The 17,717-nt window shown below is 56.6% G+C and overlaps 1 protein-coding gene and 1 long non-coding RNA gene across 4 annotated transcripts in view; one reads left to right on the top strand and one right to left on the bottom strand.

Moving 5' to 3' along the window:
- The window catches only part of TAFA5 (TAFA chemokine like family member 5), a 228,897-nt gene extending 218,132 nt beyond the window's left edge, over window positions 1-10,765 (bottom strand). For 2 of the 3 annotated variants that reach the window (XM_074391021.1, XM_074391022.1), the window contains exon 1: window positions 10,584-10,765. In XM_074391021.1, the coding sequence (XP_074247122.1) occupies window positions 10,584-10,755 (172 nt within the window). In that variant the 5' untranslated portion in view covers window positions 10,756-10,765. Of the gene's footprint in view, window positions 1-9,212; window positions 9,392-10,583 lie in introns of those variants that run through there. The other variant, XM_074391023.1, reaches the window with a different exon arrangement.
- Window positions 9,572-17,717, top strand: part of LOC104652139 (uncharacterized) — a 96,129-nt gene continuing 87,983 nt past the window's right edge. Inside the window, exons 1-2 of the long non-coding RNA XR_745487.3 lie at window positions 9,572-9,887; window positions 10,548-10,741. This is a non-coding gene — a long non-coding RNA (uncharacterized LOC104652139). The remainder of the gene's footprint in view (window positions 9,888-10,547; window positions 10,742-17,717) is intronic.

Raw genomic sequence — 17,717 nt, 5'->3', positions numbered from 1 at the left:
AGCCAGTCCCCCAGTGCCACTACGAGCTAGGTGCCGGTGACTCACTTCCCAATTAGCCCGGTCGTCATGGGAGGCGCGAGTCAGGCCTGCTAAGTATGCGTGTTTTCACAGGGTTTACTCTCCAGCTCAGCCAACAGGAGGCAGACAGCACAGCCCGCCCGCCAGCCGGTGCCTTCCACGCTCCTCCCTCCTCGACAGCATCGGGCTGCTCACCCCAAGGAGGCCCGGCACGCACTGTGTGCTCACTCTGCGCCACGGTGGCCCAAGTGACCCGTCCCCCTGTTTGAAAACACACTAGAGGTGTTTGTCGAGTAATGTTTCAACTTCATTGTGTGAACCACAGGCAAAATCCCATCGGTCCCACAGGCTGTGAAGCCGAAGCCGAAGGCAAACAAGCGTCACTTTAAGCTGGTGTTGGTCAGGGACAGGGGAGCGGGGTCAGGGCCCAGGCGGGCCTGCCGCCTGCACGGTGGGGCCTTGGAGTCTGAGGCTTGGATGGCTGCTACAGAAGTGTGCACGCCGGCTGCCGGAGCTGTGCCTTTATCAGCCTAAAATCGGGGGCTGGAAAGCAATGAGCACCATCAATTTCAGGCTGGAAAACCGAGGTCCAAAGAGGGAAAGCCTCAACCTCCCCTCATCTTACCAAGCAAAGGGCCTCTGGGAATTGCTGAATTTGAAGGGCACAGAAGGTGGTCTTGGGTTAAGACGCACAGTGTCTGTGCAGTTCCAGCCGAGCAGACCTGGAGCTGCAGGCAGGCTCTGGGGCGTGTGTGTGCTGGGAGTGACGTCTGACACACCGGAATGCACATTTGCGCCACATAACGGGAACATGCTCCATGCCCCTGCCCTGCCCACCACATGCATGACACGTGGACCCGGGAGGGAAGGTCCGCCCTGCCCTCAAAAGAGGGGAGGGAGATGGCCCTGGGAACAGGAAAATCCTGACTCAGCAACAAGGATTGGAGGTGATGGAGGTCACCCCGGGCAGGAGGTTGCCCACAGGACAAGAACAGCCTGGACGTCTGAAGGTGGCATACAGGGCTTAGTGGAGCAGAGTGCTCTCCCAGCACGTGCTGTGCTGGCTGACCCCGGCACCACCTCCCTGTGGAGGGCCCCATGGAGCCTCCAGCCTGGGACTGGGAACCAGGGACCAGGGTCAGGGGAGCTGGCTGGAACACAAGGGCACGTCGGTGCTGGCCTGGGGGAGGCGCAGACAATCTCCAGCTTCCCGGAGACGGACACAAAGCAAACTCCAGGCAATCAAGGGTCCCGTCAGCAGAGCAGAACTTCCTGGGGAGAAATCTGCTTAGGCCTCCGGGCTCTAGACACCACAGAAACCTCCAAAATCGCACTTGGGGTCCCAGCCACCTCCTGGAAAGGTGGGCATAATGAAGCCAGCGTGAAGATGGGGGTAGGGCTGATGGGCGCTGCCGTCGGTGCAGGAGTGTTTGATTGCCTCTAAATGGCTTCATCACCATCGGCAGCAGGGCTACATGTGAAATGCAGAGAAATTAAGACAGAGAAGAGACTGCAAGCAACTTGTGGACCCTGTGCTGGTTCCAAGCTCTGAAAACAGAAGTGTGTGGAAAGGTGCAGAGACCTCCCTCCCGGCTGACAGCCTTTCCAGCAGCTCCGCCGGTCTGGGAGAGGCTGCACTGAGCCTGCAGTCTCTGCAGAGAGAAGCAGTCACAGGAGGCGAGGGACCCGCCGCAGCGGCCAGACAGCGTCTTAGGCTGAACTTCCTCAGGCCCCTTCTCCTCCCTGCTGCCTCCCTCCACCTAGGGCAAGGTTGGCCCAAACGCCTGGAACACCACTGACAGGGCCGATCTCCATGGACAGGCCACGGCTGGGGACCCCAGTCCCGTGAGGAGTGGAGCTGGCACAGGGAGAAGCCCAGACCCAGAGTCAGGTGCCTGCAGTGCCTGTGTGGACCGTCCCCAGCACTCCCCATACGGAGGGCCCTCTAGTCCAGCCGCCCTCCCCGCTGGCTGGCAGGTGAGGGGGCACCAGGCCTCTTTCTAAAGGGTGAAACGAAAGCTCAGCGGCCTGGTGCTGTGTCAGTGGTGTTGCTTTCTCTGCATTTTCTTTCCTTTACTCATTCAGAGATTCTGGACCGAGCATGAAGATGCTGTGGGTGACTGATTCCAGCATGGGCCTTTAGGTGGCACAGGGACCCTGATGGCTGGACCACTCTGCCTGCCCTTCACGACCCTCCCTGCTGTGCACCTGCAAACCAGGACCACGTAGTGCCCCAAGCAAGCGGCAGCCCCAGCAGGGGTGGAGCTGGACCCCTCTGTGCCCAACTCTGGGTGGGGTGGGTGATTGGGTGATGTCAGAAGACATCGCCTACCACAAGTGAGCTCTCCTCTGCCCCCACAGCTGGCCAGGCATCCCCAGCTCCCCTGGCCCCTCAGCCTGCGGGGCTGACATCACTGTGTAGATGGGTTTCCTCATCCCTGTGGCGTCTGGAACATCAGCCCACTGAGGGCTGGGAGGTTCCCTGTGGCTGCCTCATGTCCAGCCCACTGCCCAGCGGGTGTGAGCAAGAAGCCTTTGCCCAGAGAGCCTGCCATTCAGTACCCGAGGCCATCAGCCATGCCCCAAGCTCCGAGCCCAAGACAAGGCAGAAAGTGACCCCAACAGCAGAGAGAAGCAGTCACAGGAGGCGAGTCCCACAACACACACGGCAGCAGTGGAGAGCGGACGGGTTCGCATGCTCAGGGGACGCCTCGTTGAGCAGGGGATCCTCTAACACACGAGGTGCGAGCTTTCTGGCCTAACTCACAATACCTTCCTGCGTCCACAGCGCTTAGGGAGTAGCCGGGCCTTCACGGGCGGTAGGAGTGCAGAGCACCTATGTCCCACCCGGAGGGTGTGGGAGAGGAATGAGCAAACGCCGACTTCCAGAGAAGCTTCTAGAAGGCCCTGTAGGCTAGCGGCTGCTCTCAGGATTGGACTCCAAGGCTGCACACAGGGACAGAGACTCCCACCTGGGCAGGGGGGAGCTCCGCTTTGGGCCCCTTGAGTGTGGTAGGCCAGGGGAGAGGGTGGGAGCCAGGGAGGAGGGGCGAAGGCAGCGGGTCCTTCTTAGGGAAGCCATGGTTCAGGGCAGGGGCCTGGGGGCGGAGAAGCCACTGAGGATGACTCAGATACATTCGGAGGGAGAGCAGCTGTGAGGTCTCAGGTGACAGTGGCCCAGACAGAGAGAGGACAGGCAAGACGTCTTTGGGACAAGGAATGGAACGGCAGGCTGGGTACAGGGCCGCGGCACAGGGAGCCCAGGGAAGGGGAACAGGGACGGAGGAGGCTCCCCAGATGGAAACCAGATCTGGGCTAGTCCTAGGGCTGCCTCTCACCGTCTCTGGGAGGTCCCTGATATTTTGAGGTGGCAGCTGGGTTGGAACATGGAAGGGCAGCACGAGGATCCCACCAGAATACGGGGCCCGGGCCAGGCTGCTCCCCACCACCCTCTGCCTTTGCTTTGTGCCGGCTGACTGTCCCCTCCCTTCTGGAATGCCAGCTCCAAGAGAGTGACCATCTCTGCCTCCAGGGCCTGGAGCATGGTTGGAACTCTCTCAAGACTAATTAAATGAATACTCTGGAAGCCACGTCTCCAGCGTCACCCACAAGCCTGAAGCCGGCTCTGCCACTCCTGCCTCCTTCGAGCAGGCCTGGAAGGAGACCTGCAGAGCCAGGCCCCGCCACAGCCGAGGCTCACCCCCTGGCAGGTGACATGCCAAGGGACAGGGAGGCCTCTTCCAGGGATACTCTCTGCCAGGCTGCCATCCCACCGGGCCCAGACCCGCCGTCCTGCAGGATGCCGCTGGCATACAAAGCTGGAACTCGGCCTCCCTGGAGCCGGGACCAGGGGATTTCAGAGAGTCCCGCTCGCCTAGTTGGAGATAAAAGTAATTCCACACTCGATTCCTGCCAGCCATTTTAATAAATAAGTAAACGCTACAAAGCCTCAGGGAGCCCTCTACCCATTCGCTGGGGTGAAGGAGAGACAAGAATAGTCGCCCGGATCTGCTGCCAGCTGCCGGGCCCGTTTCTGGAAAGCCCAGCACCAAGACGGCTTGTGCCGCTTGTGAGCCTCAGCGCATTCCTGGGCGGAGAAGTCCCGAAGGGAGGAGCAGGCCGTGGCTGGAGCTGCTGCTCCTGGGCTCACTGGGCTGCCCCGACCTCTAGGCCCGCCCAGGGCCTCCAGAGAAACCCCCGACCCTGGGGCAGCTCAGGAGGCCCTTGTCCATGGGGAAACCCCAGGACCATATGCAAGGCAGCATTTAAGAAGGGACGCACCAAGCTGGGCGCGGTGGCTCATGTCTGTAATCCCAGCACTTTAGGAGACGAAGGAGGGCAGGTCACAAGGTCAGGAGTTCGAGACCAGCCTGGCCAACATGGTGAAACCCCGTCTCTACTAAAAATACAAAAATTAGCCAGACACAGTGGCACGTGCCTGTAATCCCAGCTACTCGGGAGGCCGAGTCAGGAGAATCACTTGAACTCCGGAGGTGGAGGTCACAGTGAGCTGAGATAGTGCCACTGTACTCCAGCCTGGGAGACAGAGTGAGACTGTCTCAAAAAAGGAAAAAAAAAAAAAAAAAAGGGACACATCAGACTTTACAGTCCCCTGTGCCCCCACCAGCACAGGCCCCTGAGACAGCCTCCATGACAGTTCCCCAAATAAACAGTCACCAATCTACGGGGCTCTCCACAGCCCAGTGCTCACTCCAGCCACCTGATCAGATCCTGGCCCTCCTTGTCCATCTCCTCCCTGAACGATGGGCTGGACTGTCACTGACAGTGCCCTGGGCGACAGGTGGCAATCTGCAGAGGTCATTAACTCCAGAGCGCCACATTTTAATGCAAAAATGGGCCCTTCTACATTGGCGCAGATGCGATGCTATATAAAGAAATGGAGACTTTAATGTTTTGCTTTTCTTCCCTTTTCTAGTGCCACATTATCATAACATTTTCCCATAATTACGCCCATAAAAGTCACCTGAAAATACTTCATGCCACAAAAGTTGATCTACGTATTTCATTCCAAGCATGTCGCATGGCAGATCCTGAGCTCAGAACTCGGGGGCAACACTTAGCTGGGGGCAGAGAACAGAGCCACAGAGCAGAGCCCCCTTCCTGGGTTCAAGTGTCCTCTGGCCTCAGGGAGGTCCAGCAGCACGAGTGCAGGTGGGAGTGTGCCACCAGTGTGGACCGTGGAACAGAGCAGACCCCCCTTCTGGTTCTATCTCAGTGAAAGAGCAGGGGTGGGGTGTGGGGAGGGGACAGTGGAGCACCGCCAGGATTCCCAGGCAGGAGTCAACGCTGCTCTCCAGGGCACTGTCTAGCGTGGCTCCGCTGGGATGTCCCCTCCCTCAGGCATCCCTGCCTGGGGAAATCCTGCGAGGGGCAAACCTGCCTCCTCCTGACCGATCCTAGGGCAAGGATGTCAGCTAAAAGAAATCCCGAAGTCAGATCATTTATATTTACGGAGCCGGCAGAAACAAACAACCCATCTTTTGGTGCACTAAATTCATCCAATAAAAATACAGTAAGAATTAAAAAAAAAAAAAAAAGATGAGAAATAAACTTCCAAATGGCATCACTTCATTAAGCCCCCAGTATTTTCCATTTTACCTCTTCTCAAACTCCAGAACAACATCTGAACAGCAGGAAAGTAGCATATTCTAATTGCTCCTAAATATGCACTAAATTGTATTTATAAAGGAAATGCAACACCAGAGTGCCTACGCTCGGTTAGGATTCTAATGGATCAAAAACAATTCCAAAGTCATTTGTAATTTTTTCTCATCGCCGTAGCTGAAGACATGACGTTTAACTGGAAGGGACAACTCCATGCTGACGGGATTCACTGAATAGGGCGCGTGGAATCTAGGCTGGTGCACCGTGTCCTTCACTTTGATTTCAATACCTCACACAAAGACGGAGTCGGGGATTAGGTGTCACAGGACGCTGCACCAGGCCACCATTTGCTTCCCTCCCTTGCTGCTGTTCTGTCCCATATGCCAGGGGGGAAAGATCACGCCTCGGTGGCAGGCACAGAACACCCTCAACCAGCTCTAGCTGGGTCAAGTGGTCCCACTCCACATCCAGGCAAGAACCATATCGATGCAGACAGACCTCTCACCTCCAAACAGGCTACGGGGAAAACAACCTATACCAACTCTTTAAGCCACACCCACAGGGGCTTCCTCAGACCAGAATCCAGCTCCTCACCACACAAGTCAACTCATTACCAAGCATCCAGCCCCCGCGGGCAGCCCCGGCCGAGGAAGCAGCAAGCCTGCTGTCACCGTGATGGACGCGGCCCACCGAGCATGCATGTCAAAGTGAGCCATCCAGGGCCCCTTTCCCTGTTTGCGTCTCCTGGCAATTCTTCCCCAGGAGGAAAAAAAATGACAGGGCTGTGTCACTATAGCAACTAGCCCAACTGGTGGACTGCACATCTTTCTCCAGCCAGACGGTGGAGCTCATCTCCTTCTATATGGATCCTAGCACAGGGGAAAGAAAGGCCGGACTCTCGCTGGGCCGGGAACAGCAGAGTCCCCCCAACAGAAAACCCGGCCAAGAAAGAACCCAGTTTCCTCTTAGCTGCGCCAGGAAGCCAACACCTTGTGTGCTGCAGAGAAACACACAGATTTAACAGGCAGGATAATTGAACCCTGTATGACACTTATCAGTTTCCCTAATTAATATGATTCAAATATATCTGCTTCATAACACAAAGACATTTTGAGTCATAAAAATCCTTACTGATAACAAAAACAATTTACTAACAAGGATACGAACTATTCTTCTTCATCCCAGATATACCGGAAGAATGAAAATCATAGGAACTGTTTAATTAGCATTTAATTTGCTTTATCGGTTCTAAAAAAAAAAGGCGGGGGCATTTTTTTTTCTCTAGGACTGCAGTTCCAAGCTATAAATTATTATTATGTCTATTTTGTATTTTAGTGAAATGTTTTAATTTCTCCAAGTACATTTCTGGTGTAATGGGGTGTGTCTCTCATTGTCAATTATTCCATTACATGGAGATGCAAAGAGCCATAAAAATGTGCCTCACCCAAGCTTCTGTTTTCAGTTATTTCTGCTCTTCTGCTAAGACCTTCTTACCAACTGCCCTTGCCCTGGCCGAGGGCTGTTTCCCGAACACTGGGGAGGCCTCCGAGGGAGGGATGAGTGTGGAAACCGGATCTCTTTTCCTCCGAGTGTCTGAGCAGCAGGCTCAGACGGCTGCACCGGGACACTGGGACTCCACTCAGCAGAGCCGGCGACAGTCACGGGAAGGTGCGAGCCGTCTGCATGAACAACATGCTAACACCTTTGGATTCAGGCTGCAGCACGGGGTGGGAGAGGGCTGAAGCCGCGTGTAGGGAGACAGGAGACAGTGTGTACCCAGCTCCTCGCAGGCTGGGGAGGTGCAGTGTTGAAGCCAGCGAGCCCTGGTGTCAAGTACTTAGCAACAATTAGCAGATGTTCTTTTCCAGACCTGCTGAGCTGCTGGGGGTTGGTGGGGGGTGTTGTCCTGGGTTCTAGAAGCCAGCCAGGGATGGGCAGCCTGCAGTGGGCTTAGGGCACTACAGCCCCTGGCCACACACTGCTGAATGAAAAAGTACATTCAAACGCCTCCTCTTCAGCACAGAGTTGGCCTGCCATTAACCCTTTCTATGTCTCCTAGGAAGCCCTGCGTGGGGGTCTGCTAGGGAATCCCCCCACGAACGCCTGCAGGCCCCGTGACGGCCACGGAGACCTCAGGGACAGGCACAAATGTCTCGGAAACCCCCAGACCCTGCTCCCTGCAGCCAGTGGGTTCCCAGGGGCGCCGGCGCACCCACGGTGGTCTGGCCTGCCTGGGCAGGTCAGGTTAAGACCCCTGTGTGCTGTGAAGCTCCAGGCTTGGCGACCCCTCCCCGCGCGGTGCCACAGTCATGCTACAGGGAGGTGCAGGACCCCGCGCGGAAACAAGTCGGACAATTCCCGATCTGGGCTCCGGGCTTCCCTCGAGAGCCTGGCGGGCTGGGCTGTCCCAGGACTCCGACCCCGCGGTCTCCCGGGCCCGCTGTGCTGTCATTTAGGCGACAGCGGAAGGATGGGATGGGACTGGGAGCCTGGAGGCCCGGCTCTGGGGGAGCTGGTGTCTGTGGAGGGAGGTTTGGTGCTGGCCTTTTCATGGTTTTTTTTTTTTTGGGGGGGGGGTAAAGAATCCATATTTTTCCATCACCTCCCGCGCCCGTGGCAATTCTCCATGGCAGGTGTTCCCCAGCACCCGTCCTTTTCTCCCGCTGAAGACGAGACGCCTGGGGCTCCCGGAGCCGACGCCGAGCAGCCCCCACTCGCCCCAGCAGCTGCGAACATGCCCCGGGATGCTGAGCTCCCTCCCCAGGGCCGAGCCCGGAGTCTGCACCCGGGACCCCATCGCCCGTCCTTCCCCCGGCGCGGAGCCTCGGCGGGGACACAGGCCGCCCCCACCCCCCAGGCCACGGGAGCCCGCGGCCGCCACCCCCCGCCCAGCCCCCGCGGACTCCGGGCGCCCACCGGCCCGCGCCCGCCCCGCGGGTCGCCAGCTCGGGCCCCAGACACGACCCCAGAACAGCCCGCGGCCGCGGCGACCCCTCCAGGCATCCCACCCTCACTTGTCCGCTCTTCCGGAAAGCGCCTGACGAGCCGCTGCCCGGGAAGGCGGAAGCTGCGGCCGCCCCTCCGAGCCTGAGGCGCCCCTCTCCGGGTTCCGCCGCCGCGACCCCCGCGTCCCGGGCCGGAGGCTGCGGGCGGGAGGCACCGGGGGACGCTCCCCCGACACCCCGGCCGCGCGGCCCGCCCCGACCCGCCGCCGCCTCCCTCCCGAGCGCGCGGCTCCGCCGGGAACCCGCGGGCCTGGGCCGGGAGCAGCCGCGAACGCACGCCGGGCAGGGACGGGCCGCGCCACCGGGGCCTGGAGCCGGGGCCCTGCCGGGGAGTCGGGGACGGAGGGCGGCTCGGGCAGGGGCGTCCGACCCCGGAAGCCCGGAGGACCCTCGCCCGCCAGCGCCGCGGAGGGGACCCCGCCAGGACCCGGGGGACCGCGCGCCCCGCGCTCGCAACTCTGCTCCAGCCGGCTCCGGGAGGCCCGCGGGGCGCCCGGCGGGGCAGGGGCGGGGGGCCGGGCCGAGGGCCGGGCCGGGGCCGGGGCCGGGCCGCGCGGTACTCACTGCAGTAGGCGATGAGCAGGCTGGCCAGGATCATGAACGCCCAAAAAGTTGAGGACATGCTGGGGAGGGCGGTCGCATCTTGCCGGCTGCCGGTCCTGGGCGATGGCGCCATTGAAGCCGCGGCGCCCGCGCGGGGGGCAGCAGCGCGTCTCAGCAGCCGGCCCTGCCCGCGCCCCCGCGCCGGCCTCCACGTGCGGGCCCCGCGCGCGCCATCCTCCTCCTCCTCCGCCGCCGCCGCCGCCGCCGCCGCCGCCGCCGCGCCCGGGCCCCGGCCCACCGCGCCCCGCGCCGCGCCCGCGCCGCCCGCGCTCGCGCCCGCGCCCGCGCCCGCCGACCCCGCGCCGGCCCGCCAGGGGGACGCCGGCCCCGCTCTGGGCGTCACTGCGCGCCCCGGCTAAGCGCGCTCCGGCATCCGTGCGAGACGCGCGCGCCCGCCGCCGCGGGGGGCTCCCGCCGCCGACCCGGGACTGGCGAGAAGGGAGGCGGCGGAGGGGACGCCGCGCCCGAGCCGCTCCTCTGGATGGCGACAGAGACGGCCTGGCGCGCCCGCAGCCTGGGCACCCCGGGAGGACGGCCTGGCCGGGTGAAGTTTGCGGACTCGGGCCTTCCGGGTCCCCCTCTGCCGCCGCCGCCGAGGCCTGGAAGGCTGAGGGTGGGGGCCAGACGTCTCCTAAGGTGGGTTCTGGGACTTGGACCCGGAGTTTATTCCAAGTAGAGGGTGCTTTGGGCCTGTTCCCCAAGGGGGCCCTGTCACCCCAAGTAAGGCTTGTGCAGTGGGGTCCCTGAGTCCACGGGGAGCACAGCCTCGGACCCCAGCAGAGTCACCTTCCCTGGAGGCCCCGCGCCCATGAGGGCTCCTCCTCCCCGCTGTGTGGCAGAGGCGCGCAAGTCCCCTCCGTCCTCCGCCCCAGAACCACTCTGCCCGGGCACCTCTGCCACGGCCCCGTCCTTGCTGAGCCATCTCCTGGCCCATCTCCCCGGAGTCCCTGCAGGACCAGCTCTCGGTGGCGCCTCCGGCTCCCAGTCCCGGGACTGGCCCTATGGAGGTTTGCTTTGAGAGGGTGACAGCGACCGTCATCTGTTTTACTTGCACAGTCAATGACCATCTGCGAAACAGGTTCACCTCTCTAACAACAAGCTAAGGATGGGAAGAGTGGGCCCCATGAGGACACGTTCCCCATGTCCACCCCTGCTGCTTGTGTCCCCTTCGAACCTCCCAATACAGCCCAGAATGCGCTCCCCAGTCCTGGACGCCCAGATGGCCCTGCTGCCTGGGGAGGCTCTGGCTCCTGCGGGCACCTGCAGCGCGCCACCCCGAGCTCTCCCTTGTTGCAGGTTGGCGGCTGATAGAACTCCTGCCCCGGGACTCACAAGATCTCCATCTGGCACAGGGGCTGGGGCCTTGAGCACCCCGCGAACTTCTTTTGGAGCCAGAGACGCTTTTCTGAGGAGCCAGTAGAGGGCCTGCGAGTCGGATTGAGCAACCAGCGAGAAGCAGCGTCCTCCCTGCATCTTGAGGCCTGGTCCAGGTTGGTGAGGGCATGTGGATTCTCCCCGGCCCTACACTCATGCACAGCTCATGCCTTCGCCGCCCCGCGCGCAAACCGCAGCACACGCGCGCGCGCACACGTATTCTCCTTCAGTGTCTCTCTCACACTCACACATACACACTCATGCACGCACACGCATACACACACACAGAACACTTTAGGAGAAACTGAGGCCAAGAAAGGCAGTCTCTGACTGCACGTCCTCTAACCCCCATCCCAGTGGTTGGTGTGGACTGAAGTGTCCTTGCCAGGGGCTCCGACGGGATTCTTGCCTTAATATGATTGTGTCCACGCTTGCTTTTCCCCAGCAGTTTTCAATTCCTGTTTAATTGAAACACTGACTTCCCTGTTTGGTATCTTCTCAACTGCAGCTTCTCGTCGCTCTCTTCCCTGTCAGGGAGGTGACTGCAGAAGTTGGGGCTCCTGACAACTTTGGGGTGGTCACGCGCCCCTTGTCTCTGGATGTGCAGGGTGGGCATGGGACCCTGGCAGGGAGGGCCTCCCTCGATGGGATTCTGTGGAGCCAACCATTGAAGCCCAGATCTCCACCTTTACCACTTAATTACTTCGACTGAGGCCTTTTAGCCTGCTAAAAAGGACGTGGCTTTTAAAATGTGACAGCTTCCATTTCATCCCGTCCATGCCAAACCCCTGCACCAGACATGCCTTCATTCAACCTCTATTCATTGAGCACCCGCTAGGGCCGGGCACTGGAGCTGGGAAGCCAACAAGACATACAGTTTCTGTCCCCTGGAAAGTGGCAATCCGTTTGGGAAGCAGACAAGGAAACAATTCCAGTGCAATGTGGCAGCCGTCACGATGGGAGGGAGTGGAGAGCGAGGGGGGAGCATTTACCCTGAATCATGCTCTAGAGCGCAGCAAGGTGTATGCCAGGGAGGGCTTCCGGTGCCAGGGCCGGCTTCCGGTAGGCTGCCATCCACACCTCTTTTGTCCCATCCTTAAGACAAACACAGACACATGCACATACATATGCACATGCACACTCACACGAGCACACACATGAACACACATGTGAACACATGCACACACATGCTTAAAGTGAACGTTTCCGGGGCAGCATTTACCCCAACAATACTCTGATGTTCTCTATTCCATCCTAATCCATTTTCGAAATGCTGGTTGCCCGCCCAATAATTTGGTTTACAGTAATTTTCTTTGTTTTAAAAATATGGTTTGAAGAGAGATGCCATCTACCTTGACTTTGGGAGGGTACCCTGGAGCCTTCCTGCCAAGGACAGGGGCCGTGGTGACAGTGGGGTGGCTGGGAGGGCTCCCAAGCAGAGGAAGAGGGGTACACCGTGGTCCATGGCCTGCTGTATGCGGGAACTCAGACACTGAGGTTTTTGCAGCCTCAACATGAGGGCTATGGCGGGAAACCCTGAGCTATGGGAACATAGTGGCTGGTTCATTGTGCGCTGAAAATTTCCAAAAAAAGGGAATGAAAGGGGAATGCTTGGTGCTTGTGACTTGGAGTCCAGAATGGTTAAGAGTCTGAAACCTGGTGATGCTGGAAAAGGTGAATTCTCCACCCAGGTTACAAGTAGAGGGAGCCGAGGAGCGGGAGGCAGGGGAAGTGTGGGGTCAGAGATCAGACTGAAGAGGTGGGGCCTCCCGTGGGACAGCAACCTCGATGTAATTACAGAGACCCCACCCCGGGCAGCCCGAAGGCAAAGGCAGGTACCTAGTCCAGCCCCATCCCGGCGGTGTTTCCAGAGGCCTGGAGAGACAGAGACCATGCTGGAAATTGAGGATGGGGCTGAGCGCAGCCTGCATTCTGTTGCTAGGGAACAGAAAGCTCCGTTCTGGATCCCAACACATGCTGCAGATTGACGATTTTTTTGCTGTTGTTGATGGGCTGTTTTTGATTACTAGTTGGAACTGACAGGAGTTTGGATTTTGAACCCTAAATAAGTCTATTAAATAATCACACCCTCACCTTCGCTCCTTCCCAAAAGCAAGGGGTGGCAATTGTTTAACCCTTGAGGGGGTCCTCAGCTCTCACCCCACACCAAGCCACCGGTCCTGGGATGCTTCAGAGGCCTGGCCCATGGAAGGGGTGTCCCGCACGGCGGGCACCCAGGTTGGCTGAGGAAGACAGTAGAAAGGGGCATCACCCAGAGAGGAGGGGTGGCTGACCAGCGTGCAGCCCCCGGCACGTATTGCAGTCAGGTGGCGTCTTCGCTGCGCTCCTGGGGTTATGAGTCCACTGCTGGCTGTGTTCTGCTGTGGTCGGCGAGGGGGTGGGTTGTGGTTCTCTCCTCCGTCCGCTCCTCTGCAGTGAGTGTGTCTTATATTTGCTGTTAGGTTGCGGGTGCCCAACTGACCAAGGGGTCCCTGAGATCCTGAATTTGAAGCTGGATGTTTTCGCGAAGTGAGATGTCAGGATGTCCCGCTGACACGGTGGGAGAAAAATGTATTTTATGCGAGGTCAGCGCTATCCCCTAAAGGAAGCGCATGGGTGTCCGAATGGCATGGGGAGGCTGTAGCTGGCTGCTGTGCTTGCTCGTCCCTGGATCTGTGCCGCCTTCTGAAAACAACGGCAGGCGTTCACCCTGCACACACATATCCCACGTGCATTGTATCAAGAGCTTACTCTGATGGCTGGGGAGGACCCAGGTTGGCAGAGGGAGTTGAGCCAGCTTGGCAGTGGCTGGGAAAATCCAGGTGACAGCCAGTGTGGCTAGCTTCTCAGGGGCAGCTGTGAGGACAGGGATGGGGGGTGGGGGCTTGGCAGCTCTCCAGGAAGTACAGCTGATGAGCTCTGGGGACTCCGGAGTGGTGGGCATGGCAGAGATGTCCCAAGAGACTCTCCAGGCTTCTGGCTGCAGAACCTGGGCATGGCTGGGTACAGTGGTTCAAGCCGATAATTCTAGCACTTTGGCAGGCCAAGATGAGAGGGTAGCTTGAGGTCAGGAGTTCAAGACCAGCCTGGGCAACACGGCAGGACCCCATATCTACAAAAAAATCAAAAAGTTAGACAGCATGGTGGTGCACACCTGTAGTCCCATTTACTCAGGAGATTGAGGTGAGAGGATCGCTTGAGCCCAAGAGTTCGAGGCCGCAGTGAGCTCTGATTGTATAACTGCACTCTGGCCTGGGTGACAGAGGAGACCCTGTCGGGAAAGCAGGAAGGAAGGAAGGAAGGAAGGGAGGGAGGGAGGGAGGGAGGGAGGGAAAGAGGGAAAGAGGAAGGGAGGCAGGCAGATCAGGGAATGGCCATTGATACGGGCCCTGCCAGCTGCTGGGGATGGCCGTGAACACTAGCGAGCTCAGGCAGTTCCTCAGCCAGCTTCCAGGCCACAGGAAAGAGGGCACAAAAGGCCAGAAGACACACATGGGGAAGGCGAGGCCCAGCAGGCACAAACTGTGTGCCCACGAGGACAGAGCCCACCTGGCTGCTGAATTCTCAGCGCTGAAAACAGTGCTTTGCAGAGAGTTGATAAATGGCATGAATGCATTATTTAACGATAATTATCCATTGCATTGATCCCGTCTAATAATGACAATAAGTAGTATTGATATATCCCATACTATGGCCAGGCACTAGTCAGTCCAAGGGCCTGCATATACTCAGTCACTTCATCTTCATAACAGCCCTGGGAGGCAGTGGATACCTGGATTGAAGGCCATGGGGAAGTGAAGGAAGTGGCCCTGGGATTTTTAGGCAGCCACAAGAGCTGAGGTTGGGACCCCTGCTCCAGAGAACCTGCTCTGAGGACTGTGCCCACGACCTCTCATCATCAAATCACGTTCATTAAAAAGATGTAAAAGTGGAGGGCTGGGCACGGTGGCTCACACCTGTAATCCCAGCACTTTGGGAGGCCGAGGCAGGCAGATCACCTGAGGTCGGGAGTTGGAGGCCAGCCTGACCAACATGGAGAAATGGCATCTCTACTAAAAATACAAGAAAATTGGCTTGGCGTGGTGGCACACGCCTACAATCTCAGCTACGCAGAAGGCTGAGGCAGGAGAATCACTTGAACCTGGGAGGCACAGGTTGCGTTGAGCCGAGATGGGGCCACTGCACTCCAGCCTGGCAACAAGAGCAAAACTCCTATCTCAAAAAACAAAAAAGCAAAATCGAGAGACAAGCGAAAGGAATATAGAATGTTCCTCAGTTCTGCCACTCAGTTCACCGCATTGAGTGTTTTGTTAATATCTTCCATATCCTTTTTCACGTATGCATGCATCCTGTAAATATTTCGTAAACAGGTTTCTTAGTACATAGTGAATATTATTTCACGGCATTCTATATCCTTCCAGAACATGACGTCTGCTGGCAGCCTGAAATTCTGTGACACATAAATACTGCCATTTATTCAATCAACCTTGATTTTTGGACTTTGTGATGATTTCTAGTGTTTGGAAAACACTTCCTAAATGAACACGCTTTTACTGAAATCATTTTCTATATTTACAGTTATTTACAGAAAAAAAATTACAGAGCTGGAACTGTTAGGTCGAAATAAGGACATCATTTTGAGGCCTTGCTCTATATTGCCAAATGAATTCCCAAAAAGATTAATATTAATTTGTATCCCTACAGACAGCACGTGGGAGGTTCCCTTGTGCCGGTCTGTTCACGCTGGTCCCGGATATGATCCCTGGCGTGGGTGTCTCGGGACAATTTTGCCCATAGGAAGAAATTTCACTGTTGTTTTCATTTGCGTTTGTCTAACAAGGATTCACAATTTTTATGTATGCCATTTCAGCGTCTTTCGTAGATCAACGGTTGATATTCTTTTTCAAGTATTCTCTTAGTGAGTTTGTCTTTTATTCTTGATTAGCAAGAACCCTTTCACTGTATTTACGGGATATCTTCCTTTAATTTGGGAGGCTTTAAAACAGTAACAGAAACGAGAATATCGTAATATAACACTGTTGTTACAATGATGTTGCAAATCACGTTTTCAGTTGTCTTTGTTGAAGTGTCTCGTGCCCATTTCTCCTCTTGGAGGGTGATGTATGTTGTCAGTGGGAGCGTGCCAGGGAAACAGAACCAATAGGCTTTGTGTGTGTGTGTGTGTGTGTGTGTGTGTGTGTGTGTGTACAGTGGCGCATCACTTATAATGGGAATATATTCTGAGAAATGTAGTGTTAGGCGACTCTATCGTGTGAACTGGTATTTACTCAGATCAAGATGGTGGCCTGCCACACACTCAGGCAATACAGTAGGTAGAGGCCGCTGCTCCTAGGCTACAAACCTGCACCATGTGTACTGAGTAGGCGATTGTGACACTATAGATTTATCTATCTAAACGTAGAAAAGGTATAGAATATACAGTATTATGTATAATCTTTTTTTTTTTGAGACGGAGTCTTGTTCTGCCATCCAGACTGGAGTGCAGTGGCACGATCTCGGCTCCCTGCGACCTCAGCCTCCTGGGTTCAAGCAGTTCTCCCTGCCTCAGCCTCCTGTGTAGTTGGGACTACAGGCACCCACCACCACACCCGGATAATTTTTTTGTTTTTCTTTTTTTTTAAGACAGAGTCTTGCTTTGTTGCCCAGGCTGGAGTGCAGTGATGCAATCTCGGCTCACTGCAACCTCTGCCTCCCGAGTTCAAGTGATTCTCCTGCCTCAGCCTCCTGAGTAGCTGGGACTACAGGCACATGCCACCATGCCTGGCTAATTTTTTCGTACTTTAGTAGAGATGGGGTTTCACCATGTTGCCCAGGCTGGTCTCAAACTCCTGAGCGATCTGCCTGCCTTGGCCTCTCAAAGTGCTGGCATTACAGGTGTGAGCCACCGTGCCCGACCTAATTTTTGTATTTTTCAGTAGAGACAGGGTTTTGCCATGTTAGCTAGTCTGGTCTTGAACTCGTGACTTCAGGTGATCCTCCTGCCTTGGCCTCCCAAAGTGCTGGGATTACAAGCGTGAGCTACCACACCCAGTCAGTATTGTAACCTTACGGGACCGCCATCATACCTAAGGTTCACTGTTGACCTAAACGTCATCATTCAGCACATGACTATCTGGAAAGAGAGAGAGAGGGCGAGATTAACTGGCTCGTGGAATTGTGGGACCTTGCAGGGCAGGCCGGCAGCTGAAGATCCAGGAAAGAGCTGATGGTGCAGCTCAAGTCTGAAGGCATCCTGTGAGCAGAATGTCCTCTCCTGTGGGTGTTCTCAGTCCGTTTTCTCTTAAGGTTTCCACCGATTGGACACGTCCACCCATGTTATAGCAGGTGATGTGTTTTACTCAGAGTCTACGGATTTAAATGTTAGGCACATCTAACAAATACCTTCACATTGACGTCTAGACTGGCATTTGACCAAGCAACTGGCAACCATGACCTAGACAAGGTGACTCCTAAAATCAACCATCGTAGGAGGTGTGATTGGCATTCAACAACGCACACGTGTAAAATGGACAAATCGGTAAGTTTTGACGTATGCAGATCCCAGTGGAAGCATCACCACCATCAAGACAATGAACACATTGATGCCATCACCTGCAGCCATACTTTGCCCTTAGTCGTTCCTCCATCCTGGGAAACCATGGATTCTATCACTACACATAGGTTAGAATTTTCTAGAAGTTTATAGACAATGGAATTCTCCAGTATATACTCCTTTTTTCTGGCGTGAGTGATTCAGCATAATTATTTTGAGGTACGTCCTTGTGACTGCCCGTATCCCAAATAGTTCATTCCTTTCTACTGCTGATAGTGTACCATCGCGGGGATATGCCAGGTGAACTCACCTGTGCTGGACACTGGGTTGTTCGCTGTGTAGACTATTACAGATAAAGCTGCTGTGAACATTTGTGAACAAGTATGTGTAAGAGCACACACTTTCTTTCTTTTTGGGTGGATAGCAAGGGGTTGAATGGCTGGATCAGATGATAGGCATACATTTAACTTTTCATGGAACCGCCACACTCCTTCACAGCCTGACTGCACCGTCTGACATGTGCCCCGGGCATGTGTGAG

Source organism: Saimiri boliviensis, chromosome 21 (genome assembly GCF_048565385.1).
Source record: "Saimiri boliviensis isolate mSaiBol1 chromosome 21, mSaiBol1.pri, whole genome shotgun sequence".
Lineage (NCBI taxonomy): Eukaryota > Metazoa > Chordata > Mammalia > Primates > Cebidae > Saimiri > Saimiri boliviensis.
The sequence above is the reverse complement of the archived record's forward strand: the minus strand, read 5'-3'. Positions and strand labels throughout refer to the sequence as shown.